The 20,356-nt window shown below is 43.0% G+C and overlaps 1 protein-coding gene across 2 annotated transcripts in view; it reads left to right on the forward strand.

Moving 5' to 3' along the window:
• The first annotated feature begins 4,246 nt into the window (after positions 1 to 4,246).
• Positions 4,247 to 20,356, forward strand: part of PTBP1 (polypyrimidine tract binding protein 1) — a 29,797-nt gene continuing 13,687 nt past the window's right edge. The window contains exons 1-2 of one of the 2 annotated variants that reach the window (XM_038771847.1): positions 4,247 to 4,318; positions 9,774 to 9,804. In XM_038771847.1, coding sequence (XP_038627775.1) covers positions 4,311 to 4,318; positions 9,774 to 9,804 — 39 coding nt within the window. In that variant the 5' untranslated portion in view covers positions 4,247 to 4,310. The remainder of the gene's footprint in view (positions 4,319 to 9,773; positions 9,805 to 20,356) is intronic. The other variant, XM_038771848.1, reaches the window with a different exon arrangement.

Below are 20,356 nucleotides of genomic sequence, written 5' to 3' on the forward strand. Positions count from 1 at the left end.
AATAGAGACAAGCCGTACCCTACAACGGGCTCACACTCTGAGTGTATTTGTAAATACTCAATAAAGATAACAGTTAGAGAGAAGGTCCCTTAGTGAATTCCTGACCTGGAAGGAATGCTATCAATCAATCAATCAATCGTATTTATTGAGCGCTTACTGTGTGCTATCCTTTGATTAGTTTTAAAAACCCTAGTTTACTCAAGGAATTGAAATCATTCAGAATCCTTTAATAACAATTCCATCGTTGGAATAAAATCCAAAAAGATTTATTTCAATACCACATTAAAAATGAGCATCAAGATGAGTACAGTCCATTCACAACATTAACTGGTGCACTTCAAGAGCTTGATTAATAAAAGAATTCACACTTTCAAAAATCTGTTGAAAATGGCATAACACATCAGCTCATATAAAAATTTACCACATTAACAGTGTCTTTTTACACGGTATCTTCCTGGTCATATGAAATTTACTTCTATCTTAAAAAGTGCCTGTGCAAATCTCAACCATTAAATAGCTTTCTCTCAATTCTCATTTTCTGAAAATTATTGCTTGTTTTACAGGATCACATGCTCTTAAAAACTTTTTCAAAATGAGAACTAGTTCACTAGTCAACCTCCGCATATATTTTTCTTTTATTCCGAGGAGGAAGTAGAGAAATAAATGATAAATGATTTAAACGTGGACAGGGATGTCCAAGGCTGCAGTTGCGGCAGGAGACACCATCCAGGAACTTCCAGCATAATTTTTCCACCCAAAAGATGTTAGAGAGCACCTCAGGATAGTATGCACATTGTGTAGTTGAAAGATTATGGATCTGAGAGTCACGGAGCCTGGATTCTAGTTCTGCCTCAGCCAATGGCCTGCTGAGTGACCTTAGGCAAGTCACAACCTCTCTGGGCCTTAATCTCATCATCATCATAATAATAATGGCATTTATTAAGTGCTTACTATGTGCAAAGCACTGTTTTAAGCGCTGGAGAAGTTACAAGGTGATCAGGGTGTCCCACGGGGGGCTCACAGTCTTAATCCCCATTTTCCAGATGAGGTAACTGAGGCACAGAGAAGTTAAGTGACTTGCCCAAAGTCACACAGCTGACAACTGGCGGAGCCGGGATTTGAACCCCTGACCTTTGACTCCAAAGCCCATGCTCTTTCCACTGAGCCATGCTGCTTCTCCACGGTGCTTCTCATCATTGCTAGAGTGATAATAATAATGCCTTGCTCACAGAAAAGTTCTGAGGACAAATTAAATAATAATACAAAACCTTTGGGAAATTGATAGTGGCTCAATGAATTTGAGGTATTGTTCTCTTGTTAAAATTGGCAGATGAATTGCACTTCCATGGCTCTACATGTAAATAAATCATGAGGTGCCCTCACACTCTGGCCATGAGTAGCTTGTAATGAGAGAGGATTGTGTGGCTCTAAATCTATGGGTCTGTACTACCAATCTGACATTATCTGACAGTCTTTTAGACTGTGAGCCCACTGTTGGGTAGGGACTGTCTCTATATGTTGCCAACTTGTACTTCCCAAGCGCTTAGTACAGTGCTTTGCACACAGTAAGCGCTCAATAAATACGATTGATTGACTGATTGAACTTTAACTACCATCTCTCAAAGTGTCACCAGACCATCTCTCCATTTGTGTGTGTGTGTGTTGGTGTATGTATGTGTGCTTCACCATCTCTGTGCGAGCATCGTTTCTAGACAGAAATGGGATTAAATTACTTGGTTTTAAAATGAAGTATTTCAATTATACCATGTCGAGAGTATTGCCCTTGAAGAATTCAGTTACACCAGGTTGAATTGATTTTTATTTTATGAACTTCGAAGAACACATACACATTTTATGCAAAATAACAGACGTAGTATCATTTTCACCTTTGGCCCAGGAGTCCTGACACTTGATTTAACAGGACCAATCTCTGAGGATGTCTATACTTACCTTGGAAAGTTAAACATTGCTTTTTTTCTCTTTGGGCTGCCATTCTTCTATAAATTCTTTAATGGCAATAGTAATTTTTGCATACGATTATAGGGCTTAAATATTCACAAATTTTGCATACACTTTGCAACTCATAGCAATGTTTTGGTTTCTGAACACAAAACAAATTCTCTCAAACCTATTGGGTTATTTATATGTAATAAAACAAAATGCTATACCCTCCTGGCTCAAAAAATTGAAACCAGTGAAACCACCCAAACCCCTGCCCCCCCCCCCCCCCCCCCCAGTGAGTTATTCTCACAATTTGAAATGTCCACTGCAAATCCACGTTGTACTGTAAGTTTGTTTCTATCATCTGCAGCCTGGCTTTGAAAACCAAAGTAGTTATTATGTTGGCAAACTTTCTCCATCTGCCAGCTAAAATAATTACAAGGCCAATTACAATTATAAGAACAAAAGGAATCTGTGCTCCTCCCCAAGTTACCTTTTGGAAAGATATTTCAAATGAGATGAGGGGATGGAAACGAGGTGTTCTTTTACATGTCACATGAAATTTATCTCTGTTCTTACTTGGATTTTGAATCATTTCGGGGACCTGGGATGTCTCTGATCCTATCAACTAACATGTACCCGAGCACTTAATACCATGTATGCGCCTTCACCAACACCGGCTGATGACTCATTTGGTTCCATTCCCAGATTTGGTGATCATTTACTACATTAATGCCCCCTGGAATGGGCTGTCACTGGTTAGAAAATGGGCAAGGTAGGGAGTGGAGAAGGCTGGATCAGGCTTATCTTCTTCTGCCCTTCCCTGCTGAAGGCTTGGGGGAGAGGGGTGGGGAGTGTAATAAATGAAGTGCTAGGGGCGTGATCATCAAGGGTGGGGGAATATGACCTAGATCCATATTACTAGTTTTAGCCCATCTCCAATTCCCTTGAGGCTCTAAAATGGACTCTCCCTCCCTACTCACCCACCCCCACCCCGAATTATTGAACAACTACTGTGGGCAGAGCACTGCTCTAGGTGCTTGAGAAACACGCAGAAAAAGTCAGTGATTCTGGGCCCCGTCTTTAATAATAATAATAATAATAATAATAATAATAATAATGTTGGCATTATTACTATGTGCAAAGCACTGTTCTAAGCGCTGGGGGGGGTACAAAGTGATCAGGTTGTCCCACGTGGGGCTCACATTCTTAATCCCCATTTTACAGATGAGGTAACTGAGGCTCAGAGAAGTTAAGTGACTTGCCCAAGGTCACACAGCAGAGATGTGGCGGAGCCGGGATTCGAACCCATGACCTCTGACTCCAAAGCCCGTGATCTTTCCACTGAGCCACGCTGCTTCTCTTTAAAGAGTTTAATAGGGAAGATAGGCTGATATAAATGCTCCACCCTGCAATAGTTAAGCCCACGAGAGTAAATATAAGTAACTAAACACAGATGGATAAATAGATTGATATAAAAAAGTGAACAGTTAAGGGATGAGGCGGTGGATAGGTGGTTGAACGGGTTGGCCCGTTCTCCCAATGTTTGACTTCCCGAACTCCTTCCTCCGGCCCTCCTCAAAAAGGCCCTTTTTGCCTCAGGATGGCAAGGGATGTGTCCGTAAGAGCTAAGGCAACTCCCGGGTGAGCCGGACTTCATTTTGGAGACTTTTCCCCCGGCCCTAACTCTACGCAGGAACAAAGCAGGCCCTTGACCCACGAGGAGTCCCGCAGACTAAGTTGAAAAATGAAGAGTGGGCAAGGAAGGAAGGGGGAATTTGACCCAAAAGTGAGGAAAAAGATTATACGGGGAGGTCCACAAATGCTCTCCGGGTCTCAGGTCGGGCTATTTCTACCCACACCTGAAGGTGCCACCCCTTTTTCCCGCCTCAAACCGCGAGCCCCGACTCTGCCCGTACGCAAAATGGCGGCGGCGACGGGGACCACGCTTCCCGGCCCGCCACGTGCACCCACTCTCAAGATGGCCGCCCGCCACCCACAAAACCACACTCAAGATGGCTGCCCCAGAGATTTACGGAAGATCATGTGGTAATCTTCCACTCCCTCTCCGCCATCTCCATAAGATGACTCCACCCTGGAAATTGATCGACATCTCTTTTACTCATTAAAACCCCCGTTTATCCCTTGGCCCTGCCTCCGGGCAGTTCTCCGAGCCAATCGCGGCTTCCGGCGGGGAGCATCGGCATCAACCCAACCCCCTCCCCTTGGTTGGAGCCAATGGCCAGGGCGAGCGGGGGATGTGGTCTGGTGTCTCCGCCATTTTGTGAGTCTATAACACGGAGCCGTCGAGTCGGTTCCTGCTATTCTGGTGCCTCCACTCCGTTCCCTGCGGGTCTCTTCTGTGTGCAATGGACGGGTAAGTTTGCCCCCCACCCCACCCCCTCCCCGTCCTCCCACTTCTTCCCCGTTACCTTGGCTTTGTTGGGAGCACCCGGCCACGATTTCGTGACTTTTTTTCGCCTCAGCCCGCGTTCAGGTGGGCCGGGGGGGCCGCCTCAGCTTCCCACGCCCGGTCCCGCGCTGCTCCAGCCGCCGTCTGCTGCTGGGCATCCGCTTCTCCAACGGTCGCTTTTCCACACGGCCCGCGTGGGGAGACCGGCGCGAGCCGGTTTAGGGGACTGAAGCGCGCGCCCCCTCCCCCCCCTTTCGGAATCTTTGCGCCCCCCCACCCCCCCCGGCGGCCCCCTTCCGTGGCGCCCGTGGGTTGTTGAAATCTCGCGTTTTTTCCAAGTTGTCCCCCCTATAGCCACTTAGTTCCATGGGAGCGCGCCGCACACTTCTCGCGGTGTTCCCCCGGCCGCGCCTCACGCCTCGCCCCGTGTACTTTCCTCAACTCCCCAGTTTTTCATGGCGCTGCTTCTTACCGCCTTTTCACCCTCATCCCCGGGCCTTTGGTCTCTCACCGGCCACCCCGCCTCCTTCCCCGCACCCTGCCCTGTTTTGCCGCTCCACCACTCGCGCCTTTTTCCCTCCTCCCCCCACCGCTTTCCTCTGGCGCCGAGGGTGGTTCGCAGTTTGGGGACCCGCCCTGCCCGGAAGGGTGCGGGGGCCCCTGCCTGCCCCGCCTACTCCCTCCCCCCCCCCCCGGCCTCGTGCCCGCGAATCTCGGGAGTTTCCAGTCGCGATCAGTGCTAGTTGTGCAAGGCGAAGAGCCGCGCCCAAGGGGGGCGGGAGGGGAAATAAGGTAGCGCGGCCTGGTGGCTTGGATCTAGTTTAGTCAGCCCTGGGATCGTCTGCAACCGGTCGGAGGAGGAATTGGCTCGTGCAGTGCGATCAAAAGGCTCTAAATTTTACCACTGAGCCTCCCTCTTCTTACCTTTCCCGCCCCGGCGGGGTCCCTTGGCGGTCCAAGTGGCAAAGCGATTTGTCCTGCCCATGTGGGCTCCAGTGACTTTCAAAGTAGTTCCCTGTAGGCCTCAATGGGAAATAATAATAATAATAATGTTGGTATTAAGCGCTTACTAAGTGCCAAGCACTGTTCTAAGCGCTGGGGTAGATACAAGGTAGCGCCAGTGACTTTCAAAGCAGTTCCCTGTAGGCCTCAATGGGAAATAATAATGTTGGTATTAAGCGCTTACTGTGTGCCAAGCACTGTTCTAAGCGCTGGGGTAGATACAAGGTAGCGCCAGTGACTTTCAAAGCAGTTCCCTGTAGGCCTCAATGGGAAATAATAATAATGTTGGTATTAAGCGCTTACTATGTGCCAAGCACTGTTCTAAGCGCTGGGGTAGATACAAGGTAGCGCCAGTGACTTTCAAAGTAGTTCCCTGTAGGCCTCAGTGGGAAATAATAATAGTGTTGGTATTAAGCGCTTACTATGTGCCAAGCACTGTTCTAAGCGCTGGGGTAGATACAAGGTAGCGCCAGTGACTTTCAAAGCAATTCCCTGTAGGCCTCAATGGGGAATAATAATAATGTTGGTATTAAGCGCTTACTATGTGCCAAGCACTGTTCTAAGCGCTGGGGTAGATACAAGGTAGCGCTAGTGACTTTCAAAGTAGTTCCCTGTAGGCCTCAATGGGAAATAATAATAATAATAATGTTGGTATTAAGCGCTTACAATGTGCCAAGCCCTGTTCTAAGCGCTGGGGTAGATACAAGGTAATCAAATTGTCCCACATGGGGCTTACAGTCTTCATCCCCATTTTCCAGATGAGGTAACTGAGGCCCAGAGAAGTGAAGTGACTTGCCCAGGGTCACACAGCAGACATGTGGTGGAGCCGGGATTCGGACCCACGCCCCCTGACTCCAAAGCCCGGGCTCTTTCCACTGAGCCACGCTGCTTCCCTAAGAGGGAATGCGCCTCTTTGGGCGAGTTGTGATCGAAAACTCCCAGTTCGCTGTAAGAAGTGGTCCAAGATTTGTCGTTGTTAGAAGCAATGTGGAATACTCTAGGAAAAGGTCCCGGGGGGCTTCTAATCCCTCGTGTGTTCAAAGCCCTCCCTCCTCCCCCCCGCCATTGTATGTGGAGGGGTATGGCGTGGGCAGGGGTGTTCACTGAAATTGGGCAGGCGTTGCGTAATGTTGGTTCCTTGCAGAAGACCTTCCCTTATGTGCCAAATTCTTCCGAGTTTAAATTTCATTACCTGGGTTACAAAGTGTTCACCCAATCCCCCTGGGTGCGTTCCTGCTCAAAAGGTGGAGCGCCGTCGAGGGAGGGGCCGCACCTTCCAGCCAGTTCTCGGATCATTTGTGTGTTGAGTTGCTTGAATTAAAACTTGATACCGGCCGAGCCGGGGAAGTGCAGTTTTTTTTGTTCATTGTCTTGAAAAGCTTATCTTTGCATTGCAAGCTCCTGTTGTAAATAACTTCGAGAGGGGTGTGTGTATGATGGCTTCAAAATCGGTTCATTACCTGGGAGTTGGAAATACTGGCATTTGCAATTTAACGATCTTGAAAAGTTAGCGGGTGAGTGGAAAAATTTGATCTCGATACTTCCTATATTACCCTCAATTTCGCTGTGCTCCATCTTCTAGAAGAGTGCAATAATGGGCTTTATTAACTGGGCTTTTGAAGAAATTGGAGTGACGATCTCAATTGCAGCATGGAAATTAATTCATAACCGATTTCCGAAATCTTTATTTCACGCTATGAAAAAGTTTTTATTTAACGCATATTTTAATTGCGGCTGTATTTCTCACTACAAACTTGGACAAAGTGGACTTAAGTTATTTACATAACTTGTAGAGCTCTGAAAGCTTCCCCATAAATACTATGTAAACTTTGTATTGGGTGTGGATTTCAAATTGTGGGAAGGAGGTCAGACATTTTGTGATAAAATAGGTTAGATTTTTATACGATTAATGGAAGTGTCATTTTGGACATTGGGAGAAAATTTCCACTTTTAGATTCCATTTAAATGTGGATTAATAGGACACGCAGCCCCCAAAATGGGCAACAGGGATGGGGATGGAGGAATTAGGGTCCTAATTTAAAACACCTCTTTGCTTGAAAAATTTTAAAAATTCCTTATAAAGGCTACTTCATGTAAGGTATTTCCCGTTTGAGGCCCTCCTGAAGCACCGGATGTGTAAAATTGGTAGGAAAGTTGGGAAGTCTTTTGGAAAGTTGGGGAAAACTTGAAAGTTCCGCTCATTCTTTTCTGTTTCTCCGTGTGAAGGTTTTTTCTGTGATTGTGTTAAAAAGTTAGAGGGAAAGACTTAAGCTTTTTATTAGAGTGAAAAATGGAGACACCTATATTGGGTTTAACAGTTCCATCATAAAAGTTGGAATATGGGTATGTATGTTCAAGAGCAAATTGGATATTGTTGCCGATAGATTTAGTGAACATCAATGGAGCCGGTAATTCAGGGTGTGATAGAACTTGTGTTTTCAGTGGTGGGTACCAATGGAATTTTAATGCAAAAACATTTTTAATTGAACTTTTTTTAAAAAGCCAGAATGGAGAAAGATGCTGTTTCAGCAGTCTAACATTGAGGCTCCAGCTGTACATTGCTGGGGTATGTTGGAATGGTTAGATACCTCATAAGCGGCAATTCTGCTTATTTTTTGAGGCCAGCTGTTTGGGTGAAGATCTGGTCTTTATTGATTGTTCAGTGGTCATAATATATGAGAAAATTGGTGGGGCGTCTTAATTCTCGAAGAAAATGTGGGTCTACATAGAAGAGATTGCAGGTTGGGAGTTCAGGATTAATTTCCATTATGAGGTACACTTATTCATTTGCACTCTGCTAAGCAGAAGGTCCGGCAGGTTTCCCAATACTAGCAAGGATTTCTGGAATTCATCAGCCAATAACGTTTTATCTTAGTTGTGAGTTGTGGAGTACTCAATCTCTTTCACTCCCTGCCTTTCCTTGTATTTTAATTTAAATTATCCTACCTCCTGAAGAGGGGGCAGGAACCGTGGAGGGTGTTGACCCAGAGGACTCCCTGGGGCCCTATCCGATGGCTGGTGCACTCAACCCAGAAATGAATGTGTTGCATTCTTTCTCGGCCATAAACTGGCTCCCGGATCTTCATTTTCGGTGACTGTTTTGCCTGCAAGCCAAGTGGCTTTGCTACCCCTTCTAAGCAAGACATGTAGAAACCATTGAAGCAGAAGATTGTAGGAATTGTTGGTGTTTTATATTCTGACAAATTAAGAGTACATGGTTTCTCAGGGTGTGCCATCCCGCAGGTGCTTCACGAAAACTTGGCGGAGCAAAGGAAAAGGTTTAGCAAGAGAGAGGAAGAAATACAACTTTCTGAAAATTTTGAGATTTGCAAAGCTACACGCATTTCTACCTTTTTCCGTGTTTTTGATAAATTACAGTAAAACATGATGAGACAATTGAACAAAGAGCTTTAATACTTTAGTTCCTTTACAGTGGTTTTGTAGTGTTATGTGAAACAGTCCTCTTCAGGAAATGGTGGACCTCTTTCAAGTTACTCATTTGGTGTTCCCTGTATCAGGCTGTACCCATACAAGTTACTCATTTGGTGTGCCCTGTATCAGGCTGTACCCATAAAAAGTGTACCCAAACACTTTTTGGGGGGAAAAAGGGCAGGGAAACAGGAGGAAGTAGCAGTCAGGGGCCTGGAAAAAAAAAGTACAAACGTGGAAAAATCAGCCTCTGAGTAACTAAGAGTTAGCTATTGGGTTTCCTGTCCACTAATTCTCCACGTTCGTACAGGACAAAGATCTTTTGAGTCTGATACATCTGGGTTAGGAAATGAAGGAACCCAGTAAAATAGTCCATCTGAACCCCTTTTGGGAGATGGAAGGAGAATTTGAGACCCTTCAGTTGACCAAAAGGCCTGTCAGAGTTCGGGGTTTTTGTCTTTTGGGGGCGGGGGATGGGGGGAATAGATTGGGAACATTTAATTCTAACGGGGATTGAGTGATGCCATCGGTAAAGTGATTTTTGTGCCTTGCTGTAAGTGCACTAGAATTTCCTTACCTTCATTTTGTAAAAGTTGCTAGACATATTCCTCGGGGGATGAGCTACTTTTTTGTAGTTCCTCCCCCAAAAGTTGCAAACTCAAGTTGCTGGGAAGGAGTTTAACTATGGCTAACAGTTTCCTGCTGACTAGTTCTTGGGTCTCCATTACCATCTACCTAATATATTTCATATTCACTCAATCTGTCAATGGTATATATTGATCTCTTGCTGTGGGCCAAGCACTGTACTAAGCGCTTGGGAGAGTACAAGAATTGGCAGACACGTTCCCTGCCTATGAGTCTAGAGGGGGATAAACTCTTCTTTTTTCACTTTCAGAAACAACTGCACTTTGGACTAGCTTTTTTTCTTACTGCTGTTGATTGTGGTAAACCTATCTAACTTTTATCCTTTTCTTTCTTTTTCCTACAGCATTGTCCCAGATATAACAGTTGGTACAAAGGTAGGCACTTCTCACTTTTCTCTCCTTATTACACTCGCTCAGCCTCTGGTCTACTTTAGCATTAGCCTTGATTTTTATGGATTTGAATTATCTCCATTGTTACGTGGGGAATCTTTTGTTTTTCACTCGTTAAGCCATTTTTCTCCTTCCCTCCCCCCCATCCCCTCCTCTGTAATTTGAATACCTGGAAGTAGGATTTTCAGGCCAGAAGCTCTCCTCCTATCTTCCCACCCCCAAGGAAAGAAATTAGACATTTGAGCCTTATTTTTCAAAGAAAGGGAATTTCATATTTAGTTTACATTTAGCATTTGTTGATAACTAATTGTCCTAGAGAAATGTAAACTTTACTTGCACTCACAATAAATGTGACCTTTAGCCTGCCAGTTCCTGAACTTGAAAGCCCCAACCTAACCCTGGGATCTCCTTTATCAGTAGTGCAGAGAGCATGTGCATTTTTTCACTACTGCTTTGAAATTTTTTTAAAGATAAAAGATGGAAGGAAAATGGGCAACAAAGTCAAGGAGCTATTTTTGTGTGGAAAATCAGAAGTCAGAAAGGCTCAACCACTATTCTGGGAATAAACATATGTATTCTAATGAATGCAATTTAAAACTGCTACAAAACCATATTTGGAGAGCAGTGCTATAGATAAGGAAAATGGAATCCTTTAGCTCTACTTGAAGATTGAATGGTATTTGGAGAAAGCTTAATGCATCGAAACTTTTTTTGTGTTAAGCAAATCTTTTGATGGTCTGCCCTTCAGTAATTTTCTTGATGAAAGCAAAATTACCTGGCATTTGTAGAAGTTCCTCTAATTTGGGAAGTAGGGAAGTTGAAATATATTCTGGTGAAATGACATCCCAAGGTTAAGAATGAAGAGCCTAGAATTTCCAGTTGCAGTCCACTGCTAAACAATGCATTTCTGCAGGACTGGTCATTGCAAGTAGTTACAAGTGACTTGAAAGTGCTTAGTATAGTGCTCTGCACACAGTAAGCGCTCAATAAATACGATTGAATGAATGAAAGTATTATTAAATGGGAAACTTATTGGTACCATCTAACTTGTGCGGCCATCCACTAATTTCCAACTTTTAACCTAGAATCCAGGTAACTTGGGAGAGATATTTCCCATCTGTAGGTCTTTGAGGTTTGGAAAGGCTTGCATTCCAGTAGAATACAAAAACTCCTGGGGGGCAGGGATTGGGTGGTCTTTTGTATTTAGTCTCCTACAGCACTTAGTACTCTGCACACAGTCGATGCACAAGTATCCTTGATTCATTCTTGATTACTGAATATTGTTACTTTAAGAATTTGATTTGATGATAGTGGTATCTAAGCATTTAATGTGTCAAGCTGTTTTCTAAGTGCTGGGGTAGATACAAGCTAATCAGATTGGACACAGTCTATGTCCCACATGGGGCTCACAGTCTTAATCCCCGTTTTACAGATGAGGGAACTGAAGCACAGAGAAGTTAAGTGACTTAACTTCTTAAGGTAGCGCAGACAAATAAATGGCAGAGTTGGGATTAGAACCCAGGTCCGTATGACTCCCAGTCCTGTGCTCTATCCACTGGGCCATGCTGCTTTTCTGAAGGGTTTCTTCTAAAGGGTGTAATACCATTTCTCTCTAGTCTTAGAGGAACAAAGTTCTAGGCTTTTATTTTTCCAAAACATCTTGGTGTCAGCTAGCTACGTGCCTCGCTGGAAAGAGCACGGGCTTGGGAGTCAGGTCATGGGTTCTAATCCTGGCTCTGCCACAAGTCTGCTGTGTGACCTTGTGCAAGTCACTTCTCTGAGCCTGTTACCTCATCTATAAAATGGGGATTAAGACTGTGAGCCCCACGTGGGACAACCTGATTACCTTGTATCCCCCCAGTGCTTAGAACAGTGCTTTGCACATAGTAAGCGCTTAAATGCCATCATTATATTTTATTTATTTATTACTCAAGGGTAGCATGCTGTTTTTCTCCTATGGAAGAAAATAGTACCTCAAACCCCAGTCAGGCTTTGCCTGAATTCTCCTTTATGTTAACTTAATCAGTGGTGTTGAAATCATTCCCGGTTACCCCGGGCAAATTTGTCTTTGACTTATTGGTAGGAATATCTGGTAAGCAATTTTAAGTCCCAAAATAGAGGGTAGTTTTGCTATTAGACTATTGGCTAACTCAGATTGCTGGTCAGTCTTACTGAAAATACATTTTGTGTTCACGGAAACTCCTTCAAGTTACAAGATCTGCCCAATAGTTATGAGAAGCCCTAGTTGCAGATCTTTTTTTGATTTTATACTCTCCTAATAATCCTGGAAGTTTACAGGTTCTACCACAACTGTGGTCATCGTTGGACGTTTTTTTCTTAAATAGCGATGTCACCCAGCCCGCCTCTTACATGTGGGGAGAAACAACTATTGTAAAACTAGTACTAGAGTTGCCTTGAACAAGAGTACGGGGTTGTCAATCAAGTTCTTTGCTACCAGCTCTAGCAACTTCTATCCTTAATTCTGTCAGAGTTTTGTGGTATGCAGAAGAAATCTTCTTTAGACATTGAAGAATTTAATAATAATCACCTAGTGGGGATGAATATTGTTAGTCTTGTACTATAAATAGATTAGTGGCTGTCTCAATGCTCAGATGCTCTTCTGGAATAGTAAGCATCGGGAAAAGGACAGAACAGCAAACTTCTTAGAGAGCAGAAAGTTCTCAAGTTATAGACCAGGGTGGATATTCAGGATGTGAAAACTGAGATGTAGACTTTACTGCGCTTAATTGTAAGTCTATCATCAATTTTTTTTAAACGCCAAGTTTTACCAAAGTGTAGTCTACCTACCTTGATCATTTTTTCATTTCTGCACCTAATGATTTTGTGTGCAGTGAGGAAATTTCAAGTGCTGTTCAACTTGAAAGTTAACTTTTCTATATGTGAGCAGATATTTCCAGCATAATTTGACAAACTTAATTTTAGATCAAGTTGCGGGAATTTTTGTCAGCTAATTTGAAGACTTCAATTTTAGTTACATAGTGTGGCGTGATCTGTCTCTTGGCGGTATTGACTTGATTCAATTGTACAAAAGAAAATGAATGACCTGTGCTATTGAGGCAAAAATAGCAGTAGTAGTTAGACCTTGCAGTAATGTGCACATTGCTAATCTAGTAAATAAAGCTTAATTACTGTCCCAATTCACTTGGACAAAAATCCACCCTTGCCCTTGTTTTAGGAATATAATTGTTTGCATGTACATTCTTGTTCTCCTTTTTACATTCCATATTTGGTACATCATGCCTCATATTAGACATGTCTAGTTGAATTTGCATTCATATCCTTGAATGTAATGTGCTTTCATTTTGCTATTAGTAGAGCTCTGGAGTTTAAGATGCTAATTGCACTATATTTAGTAGAGACCTTAACACCTGCCTTGGTTTCATTTTATTTACTTTCATTGCTTATATATAGGCATTAAGTGCATCTTTGAATTCCCTGTGGTTTTAGGGAGGTGGAATGGTAGTCGAATTATATAGCTGCCTATTCATTTTTTTTGTCTACTTTTTTGGGGTATGAACTTTTTATATTTTTACACACCATGAATCACTGATTGTTTAGGACTAGGCAAAAGCAAAACTTGTTGATTAATAGAGTGAAATGGTTCTGGGAGTTTTACACCACAGTTGTTTGATACATTTTATAAAAGATATATAGTGTTGTAAATTGTCAACCTCAGAAAATAACTTTTTTAAAAAAAAACCCAGGTATTTCATTTGGGAGTGATGTAGCCTGCTTGCAAAGAAGTGGTTTTGTGGCTGAGCCAGGATTTTTTCCATGGGAACAGTAATTATGGTTTCAGGCCTTTAGCCAAGAATGTGGTGAGGAAATTCCAGTCCCCTCCTATGGCTTTAGTTCAAAGGCTGTAACAAGTTGTCTTTTTTAGGCTTGCCGTTTCAGGCATGATCACACATGTATGCCACATGTTTAATGCAGGTAATTGCATGAAATACTGTTCACTTCTAGGCTCTTTCTAATTAAAGTACCAGCAGTAAGCTGTTTGAAATGAAGATGAGTGTTCAATATATTGGAATTAATATGTGTAACATTTTATGTGGGAACACTTCTTAATATGCAACAGGGTGTCTGACTGGCAAACTTGGTAACTTAGAATTTAATCAGGCTACATATCTCCTAAACTCAGCTGCTTTTCAAGTGGCTAAAATAAGATGTCCTTTTGTTGGCTGTCTGCACTAACAGACCACCTTGGGAGTTTGGATTATTGCTTCCCTTCTAGTTTTCAGCATGAAAACTAATTTACACCAACTTTTCCCCCCAAGATGTATTTTCAGTAAAGTAAGACTTTTCACCTTTAGCCTTAATGCAGAGTGGGTAGAGAGGGGAGTGGAAGCATGTATTAGCAGTCAGATAGTAATTTTTCTTGTATCACAAAATAATTTTGCATGTGGTGATCGAAAAGAAAGCTGCACTGTTCCCAAGACGGGTAGACATGCTTAGATTACAGAGATTAGACCATTACATCTGCCCTATACTGTTTAAAATTGGGAGGGGGCATGGACCTCCCAATTTATTCGAGCAAATAAATGCTCATCTTTGCTCCGACTTTACAGAGTGTAGAGCTGGGTAGAGTGGGAACGTCCTTGTTGCATCTTTTGAGCCAAGGCATTTGGGACTGTTTGATTGCCACACCTTTTATTCACTCAGAGGGCAGGTTTGTTGTACAAGATGTCTCCATAGTAGCCAAAATTCGCTTTTATGAGCGTGATGTCAGGCATGCAAGACTGGGTACAAATCTGCAAGGTGCTCTTGCTTTTATCTTTCTAGCACTGAAGCGTTTGAGGGAGACTGATGAATTACTCTACTGTACAGGAACTTTAGCTTTAGGCCTAGATTGGCACCAGTGTGAAGTGCTGTTGAAGCAGTCCATTAAATTTCCCTTGAGGGAAGGGAGTGCCCTTTCTTCCTCAAGTGAACTGGCAGACTTTGAAGCCATTATTGCTCTTTTCTGGGTTCCTTCCCCATTCTTTTCAGCAAGGGGCCGGGAGCTTTCTCCGACAGAATGGTCTCATTTTGTCACTCGTACAAATATTCTCTGCTCTCAGTTCTAATCGATTGAGGAAAAAAATTGAACTGTTGACCTGAGGGCAGAACCAGAAACTGCACGGGCCCATTTCTTTTCAGAGATAACATTTTCTTAGCTGTGTACCAGCCCAAATCAACACTGGTCGTTTTTAGTGAGTCTTAGTGAGTAACTGTAAAAAGGGAAGTTTAGCCACATGCAAGCAGCTGTTTTGCCGCTTTTCCCTATGGCAAGGAAGTGAGGGACTGGAGTGGGGAATTCCGAGTTTCATAAGAAATTTTTTTTCCTGCCTGTTGGTAACTGATTAGCGCAGGAATTAAAAGGACTTTCCCTGAACTTCGTAATCATGCGTTTTCAAGCCTTACTCTTTCAGGACAAGAAATTCAGAAATTTCATTTGTTTTAGTTGGTTGAAATTAGAGCTGGAGGTTGCAGCATTAGAAGCAGTGGGGGTTAGGAGCAGCAGGAGCGGGGATTAAGTGATAGCAATACATTAGAGCAGTTTGGGAGGCTCACTGCTTATGTCTCCTTTCTGGGAAGATAAGAAAGATAACTGGGGAGATGGAGAAGTGACAAACAAGTGAATGGCTAGGTTTAATTAAAAATGGTCATACAGTCCAGACCACTAATAATGACTCCTCGAAATTTGTATGGCATTTATTTCCAAAGTGCTTTTGCAACAACCATCTTACTGCTCCAGTAAAAATCAGGTGGGTTATAATTAAGCATGCAACTTGTCTCCTTGAGGAAATGTCTTCCCTGGGGGACTGACTGATCATGGTCTAGGTTCTAATCCTGGTTCTGCCACTTGTCTGCTGTGTGACCTTGGGCAGGTCACTTCACTTAGCGCTTAATAAATGCCATTATTATTATTATCTGAGCCTCAGTTACCTCAACTGTAAAATGGGGATTTTGACTGGGAGCCCCATGTAGGACAGGGACTGTCCAAACCAATTTGCCTGTCTCCACCCTGGCACTTAATACAGTGCCTGGCAAATAGTAAGCGCTTAACAAATACCACAATTATCAATACAATCATTGAACAACAGCACTTCTAATGCTGAGATTCTTGACACACTACTGAGGCTCACCACTTACTTCAGAAGGAACATGCTTGTCCTGAAGAATGAGATGGCTCTTGGTGCACAGGTATTGGAAAATGTCCGCGTTTCTGATTTTTGAAAAGTTCCATATAAATGAACTGATCCTGAATTTCATAGATTTCTTCTGGGGGTAGTTGATCTTTTTGCTCCTATTAGTTCTTACTGGGATATGGGCATTTGTTAGTCTTGAGAACCAGAAAGTTGTTAACAAAGGGTGGGGTCTCATAGCAGGGCACATGAATGGATAAGTGGTTCTCAAATCTGCTCTTACTGCCTCTTTCCCCACCTCTCCTCAGCTTCCTCCAGTGGGTCCAATCTATCAGTGTTATCTGAGTGCTTACTGTGTGCAGAGCACTGTGCTTGGGAGAGTACAGTACAATAGAGTTGGTAGACATATCCCCTGCCCACAATGAGCTTACAGTCTAGAGGGGGAGACAGACATTAATATGAACATGTAATTTATAATATAGCATTTCAAAATACATATATAAATGTTGTGGGGTCCAGGCTTAGTGGTAAGAGTGGGCTTGGAGTCAGGATGTGTGTTCTAATCCCGGCTCTGCCACTTGTCTGCTGTGTGACCTTGGGCAAGCCACTTCATTTCTGTGCCTCGGTTGCCTCATCTGTAAAATGGGGATTAAGACTGAACCCCAAGTGGGACAACCTCCTTACCTTTTATCTACCCCAGCGCTTAGAACAGTACTTGACACATAGTAAGTGCTTAACAAATACCATAATTATTATTAGCCCCACCAGTTACCCATTGAGAGGTCAGAATTTTTGTAGGAGCCCTGCCCTCTTTGGAAAGGGGACTGCCTGCAGTTTTGCTTGAAGGACTTTAGGAAAACTGAAGAAACCGATGTTGTCTTCTGCCTCCCACACACAGACAGGACTGTTTTTGTTTTTTTGGCCAGTCCTGGGGCTCACATTCTTGCATCTCTAGCTATATAAATAGGACTCCGAGGTGGTCTTATTGATTTAAGATGAGAAAATAGCATTGGCCCAACTTCTAGTAGTTAATATAAGTTGTTTAGCTTTACAGTGCCTATTTGCCTAATAAAATAGGTAGCATGCTTAGTTTGCAGTGATATAGAGAATAAATGAAAGGTGAGGAATTTGACCTTTCCTGGAAGAAAGGCATTAAGTTCACTGTCTTTTGCATAAGCATGTATTGTGACTATCTTAGTTTAAATAACAAAAGATCTCCATAAAAGGAGGCTACCTTGCTTATGGGAATCTGAGGTGTTTTTGTTTTTCTTTTTGTATTCGTGATCCACTAGTTAAATACTTAAGGGAGTGAAAAGACACTAATTGTTTAGTAGACTTCCATTAAAGTCTCTGACTCACCCTATAAAGGAAGCCCTGGCAACTCAATTCCTTTTTCTTTCTTTTTTTATATAGTCTGTTTGACCTGAAAAATGCACTTATTGAGTTCTTAGGCAGAGCACTGTGCTAAGCGCTTGGGAGAGTACAATACAACAGGAGTTGGTAGATCCATTCGAGCTAATGCCATAATTCAGGGCAATTTAATTCAAGCAAAGATGGAGGTAACATTGAATACTTAACATTTCCACTACCACAATAATGCCTGAAAAAATCCTTTAGCCCGTATTAAACATTGTTAAATATTCATTTAGTGGAAGAAAGGAAAATAGTAAGGCTCATGAATGGATGTTTAATTTATGAACTATGAACTTTCACCCTTGCTTTACTGTAAGGCTTGTTTCCTTAAAGACAGGGCTTTGAACCTTCCCCAGGAGGTTCAAAGTGGTGGGGAGAGAGGAGAAATGTATGTCCTTCTCCATACCCCCTGCCTGGCCCGGCCTAGGATAGGAGTCCAAAGTTCTCATGAGAACTTCTAAAGTAGCAATCACTTTTTGTTAAATTTGAAGCAGTAGAGAGTGCTGGCTTTCACTGTGGTGGGGGTTTAGTTTCATCTGCCTTCTGGGTTGTTAGGGAATGTTCTGGTAGCCTGCCTTTCTGCATATAGTGTTATCAGAGGAAGCAGTTGGGCCCATGGTGGGTCTGGTGTCAAGAACAGGCTAACATGTTCTTGACAAATTCCGTGTTTGCCGGAGAGCCCAGTGGATTGTCTTAAATTGAAGTGCTTAAATAGGAATGAGCGTTTTCAGGAGTGGAATGTGTTTCTGGGTTTTCGTTTTACCACCCCCTCCCCAACACTCTTTTATGCTCCATCCTTGTGGTAGCAGGAGGTGTATAGTATTGTCTGTGTTTGCTAAAGAGTTTTCAGTGGAGCCATTGGTATTCCCCTCTGACCCCGAGGAGGCTGTCACCCACAGGAACCCGATTGCTTCATCCCAAGCAGCCAAAGTGAAAAGAGGCCACACCCTTCCTTGTCTGCTGTCTTCTTTGTTTCCTATATTACTCAGCAAGACAATTTAAATCCTGCTGCCTCTTTGTAGCTTTCAGCTTTAGTTGTTCTGTACAGAAATGATATCTTTTGGAAAGCACTTTTATTCCCAAAGTACCTTTGCCTTAAATAGGCATAGCATTCCTGCTGGGAAAGGCACAATTCCCTCTCCCCCCCCACCCCAATTTTGGCATATGAGCAAACTGAGCCATAGAGATTCAGGAATTTGTCCAAAATCACACAGCAGGCAAGTGGCTTAGCTGGGCCAAGATACTGGGCCCTTGCGACTCCTGCTCTTCAGTATATCATACCACCGCTGAACTGTAGCACCCAACAACTTGGGCTGTGTGAGTATCGGGTACATAAACATGATCATCAGATGGCGAGAACACATCCCTAAACCCCTACCTTCCTTAAATTTTCTCTACCCATCTCCCTTGGGCCAGAACTCCTGTTATCCAAGTTATCTGGTTAATTATTATTAAGCATTTTTAAATTCTTACTGTGGGCCAAGCACTGTACTGAGTGCTGGGGTAGACAGAAAATGATCAGGTCAGCGAGGTCCCTGGCACTCCCCATTTTATTGATCAGAAATTGAGGTGCAGAAGTTGTGACTTGCCCAAGGTCATACTGTGGTGGCGGGTTTAAAACTCAAATTCTGATTTAAGCCTATCCAATTACTATTACTACTGCTCAACGAATTCAAAATTTGGGCAAGAATCTATCTGAAATCTTTCTAATGTATCTGGAGTTTTCTGCCACATTTTCAGTGGGGACGTTTGTATATTCTTTTGACACAACTACAGTAATAGTGTTAGGCACTTAGGGTGCACTGTATTAAGCACTGGAAAAGGATAAACAGGTGGGAATTAGACCTGTCCTTGGCTCTCAGGGGGCTCATAGTCTAAAAATAAAAAGGAAGAAAGGACAGGCAACAGACACAAGGAGAGGTTAAAAGACATCGTTGTCTAGTGAAAAGAGCGTGGGCCTGGGAGTTGGACCTGGGTTCTAATCCTGGCTCTGCCTTGTACCTGCAGTGTGACCATGGGTAAGATGCTTCACTTCTGTGCCTGTTTCCTCATCTTTAAAATGGGGGTTCAATACCTGTTTTTCCTCCTGTGTAGACTCTGAGTCCCATGTGGGGTAGGAACTCTGTCCAACCTAATTAACTTATATCTGCACCCCTTCCTCCTGTGCTTAGAATGGTGCTTGATGCAATCAATCAATCAATCGTATTTATTGAGCACTTACTGTGTGCAGAGCACTGTACTAAGCGCTTAGCACAGTAGTGCATAGTACAGATGCATAGTAAGTATAGAAAATTAGTGATCATTAGTGTTGTTTGAAGCCACTTGTGTTATACCGTACACTCCCAAATGCTTCGTACAGTCCTCTGCACACACTAAGGGCTCAATAAATACCATTGATTGATTCATTAAAGGTCTTCCTTTTGTGGAGTCTTGCATTTGTCTTAGTCTTAGCCTGAATGTTCATGTAAAATTAAATCTTGTAGCATCTCTTACTGGGAGGTGAATTCCCACTAACATGGTCAGTGCAAAGTATTTCAGTTTTGGGTTGGTGGACAGAATGAAGTGACTTCAGGGCAGGGTAATCAAAGCTAACCTGTTTTAATAGCTTTTTGCACTTAAGATGCTTTAAATTACAAGGAAGGGTACTTAGAAAGTTTCTAAATTTTGCACCTTGTGTCACAGTAGCTCTGGGAAAATCATCTTAAAGGTCACAATGGAGAAGGGAAGGAGAGGGGCTAGTGTCTTTAGATGATGTAAGCTAGCTATCTTGTGGACCCTCTGACTAAATGCAGTGGCAGGAGCTATATTGAATTTTGAGTGTACAGCTGATATCGGGGGAAAAAATAGGGTATTTGTCCTGTTTTGGCTTAAAGACAATATTTAGGAACCAATTGTATATGAGAATCAAGTGTACTGTATTGAAAGTGAAAAGTAGACACTACGGCAGAAATGAATGTACTAGAAAATGGAGTCTT

This window comes from Tachyglossus aculeatus, chromosome X1, assembly GCF_015852505.1.
Source record: "Tachyglossus aculeatus isolate mTacAcu1 chromosome X1, mTacAcu1.pri, whole genome shotgun sequence".
Taxonomy (NCBI): Eukaryota; Metazoa; Chordata; class Mammalia; order Monotremata; family Tachyglossidae; genus Tachyglossus; species Tachyglossus aculeatus.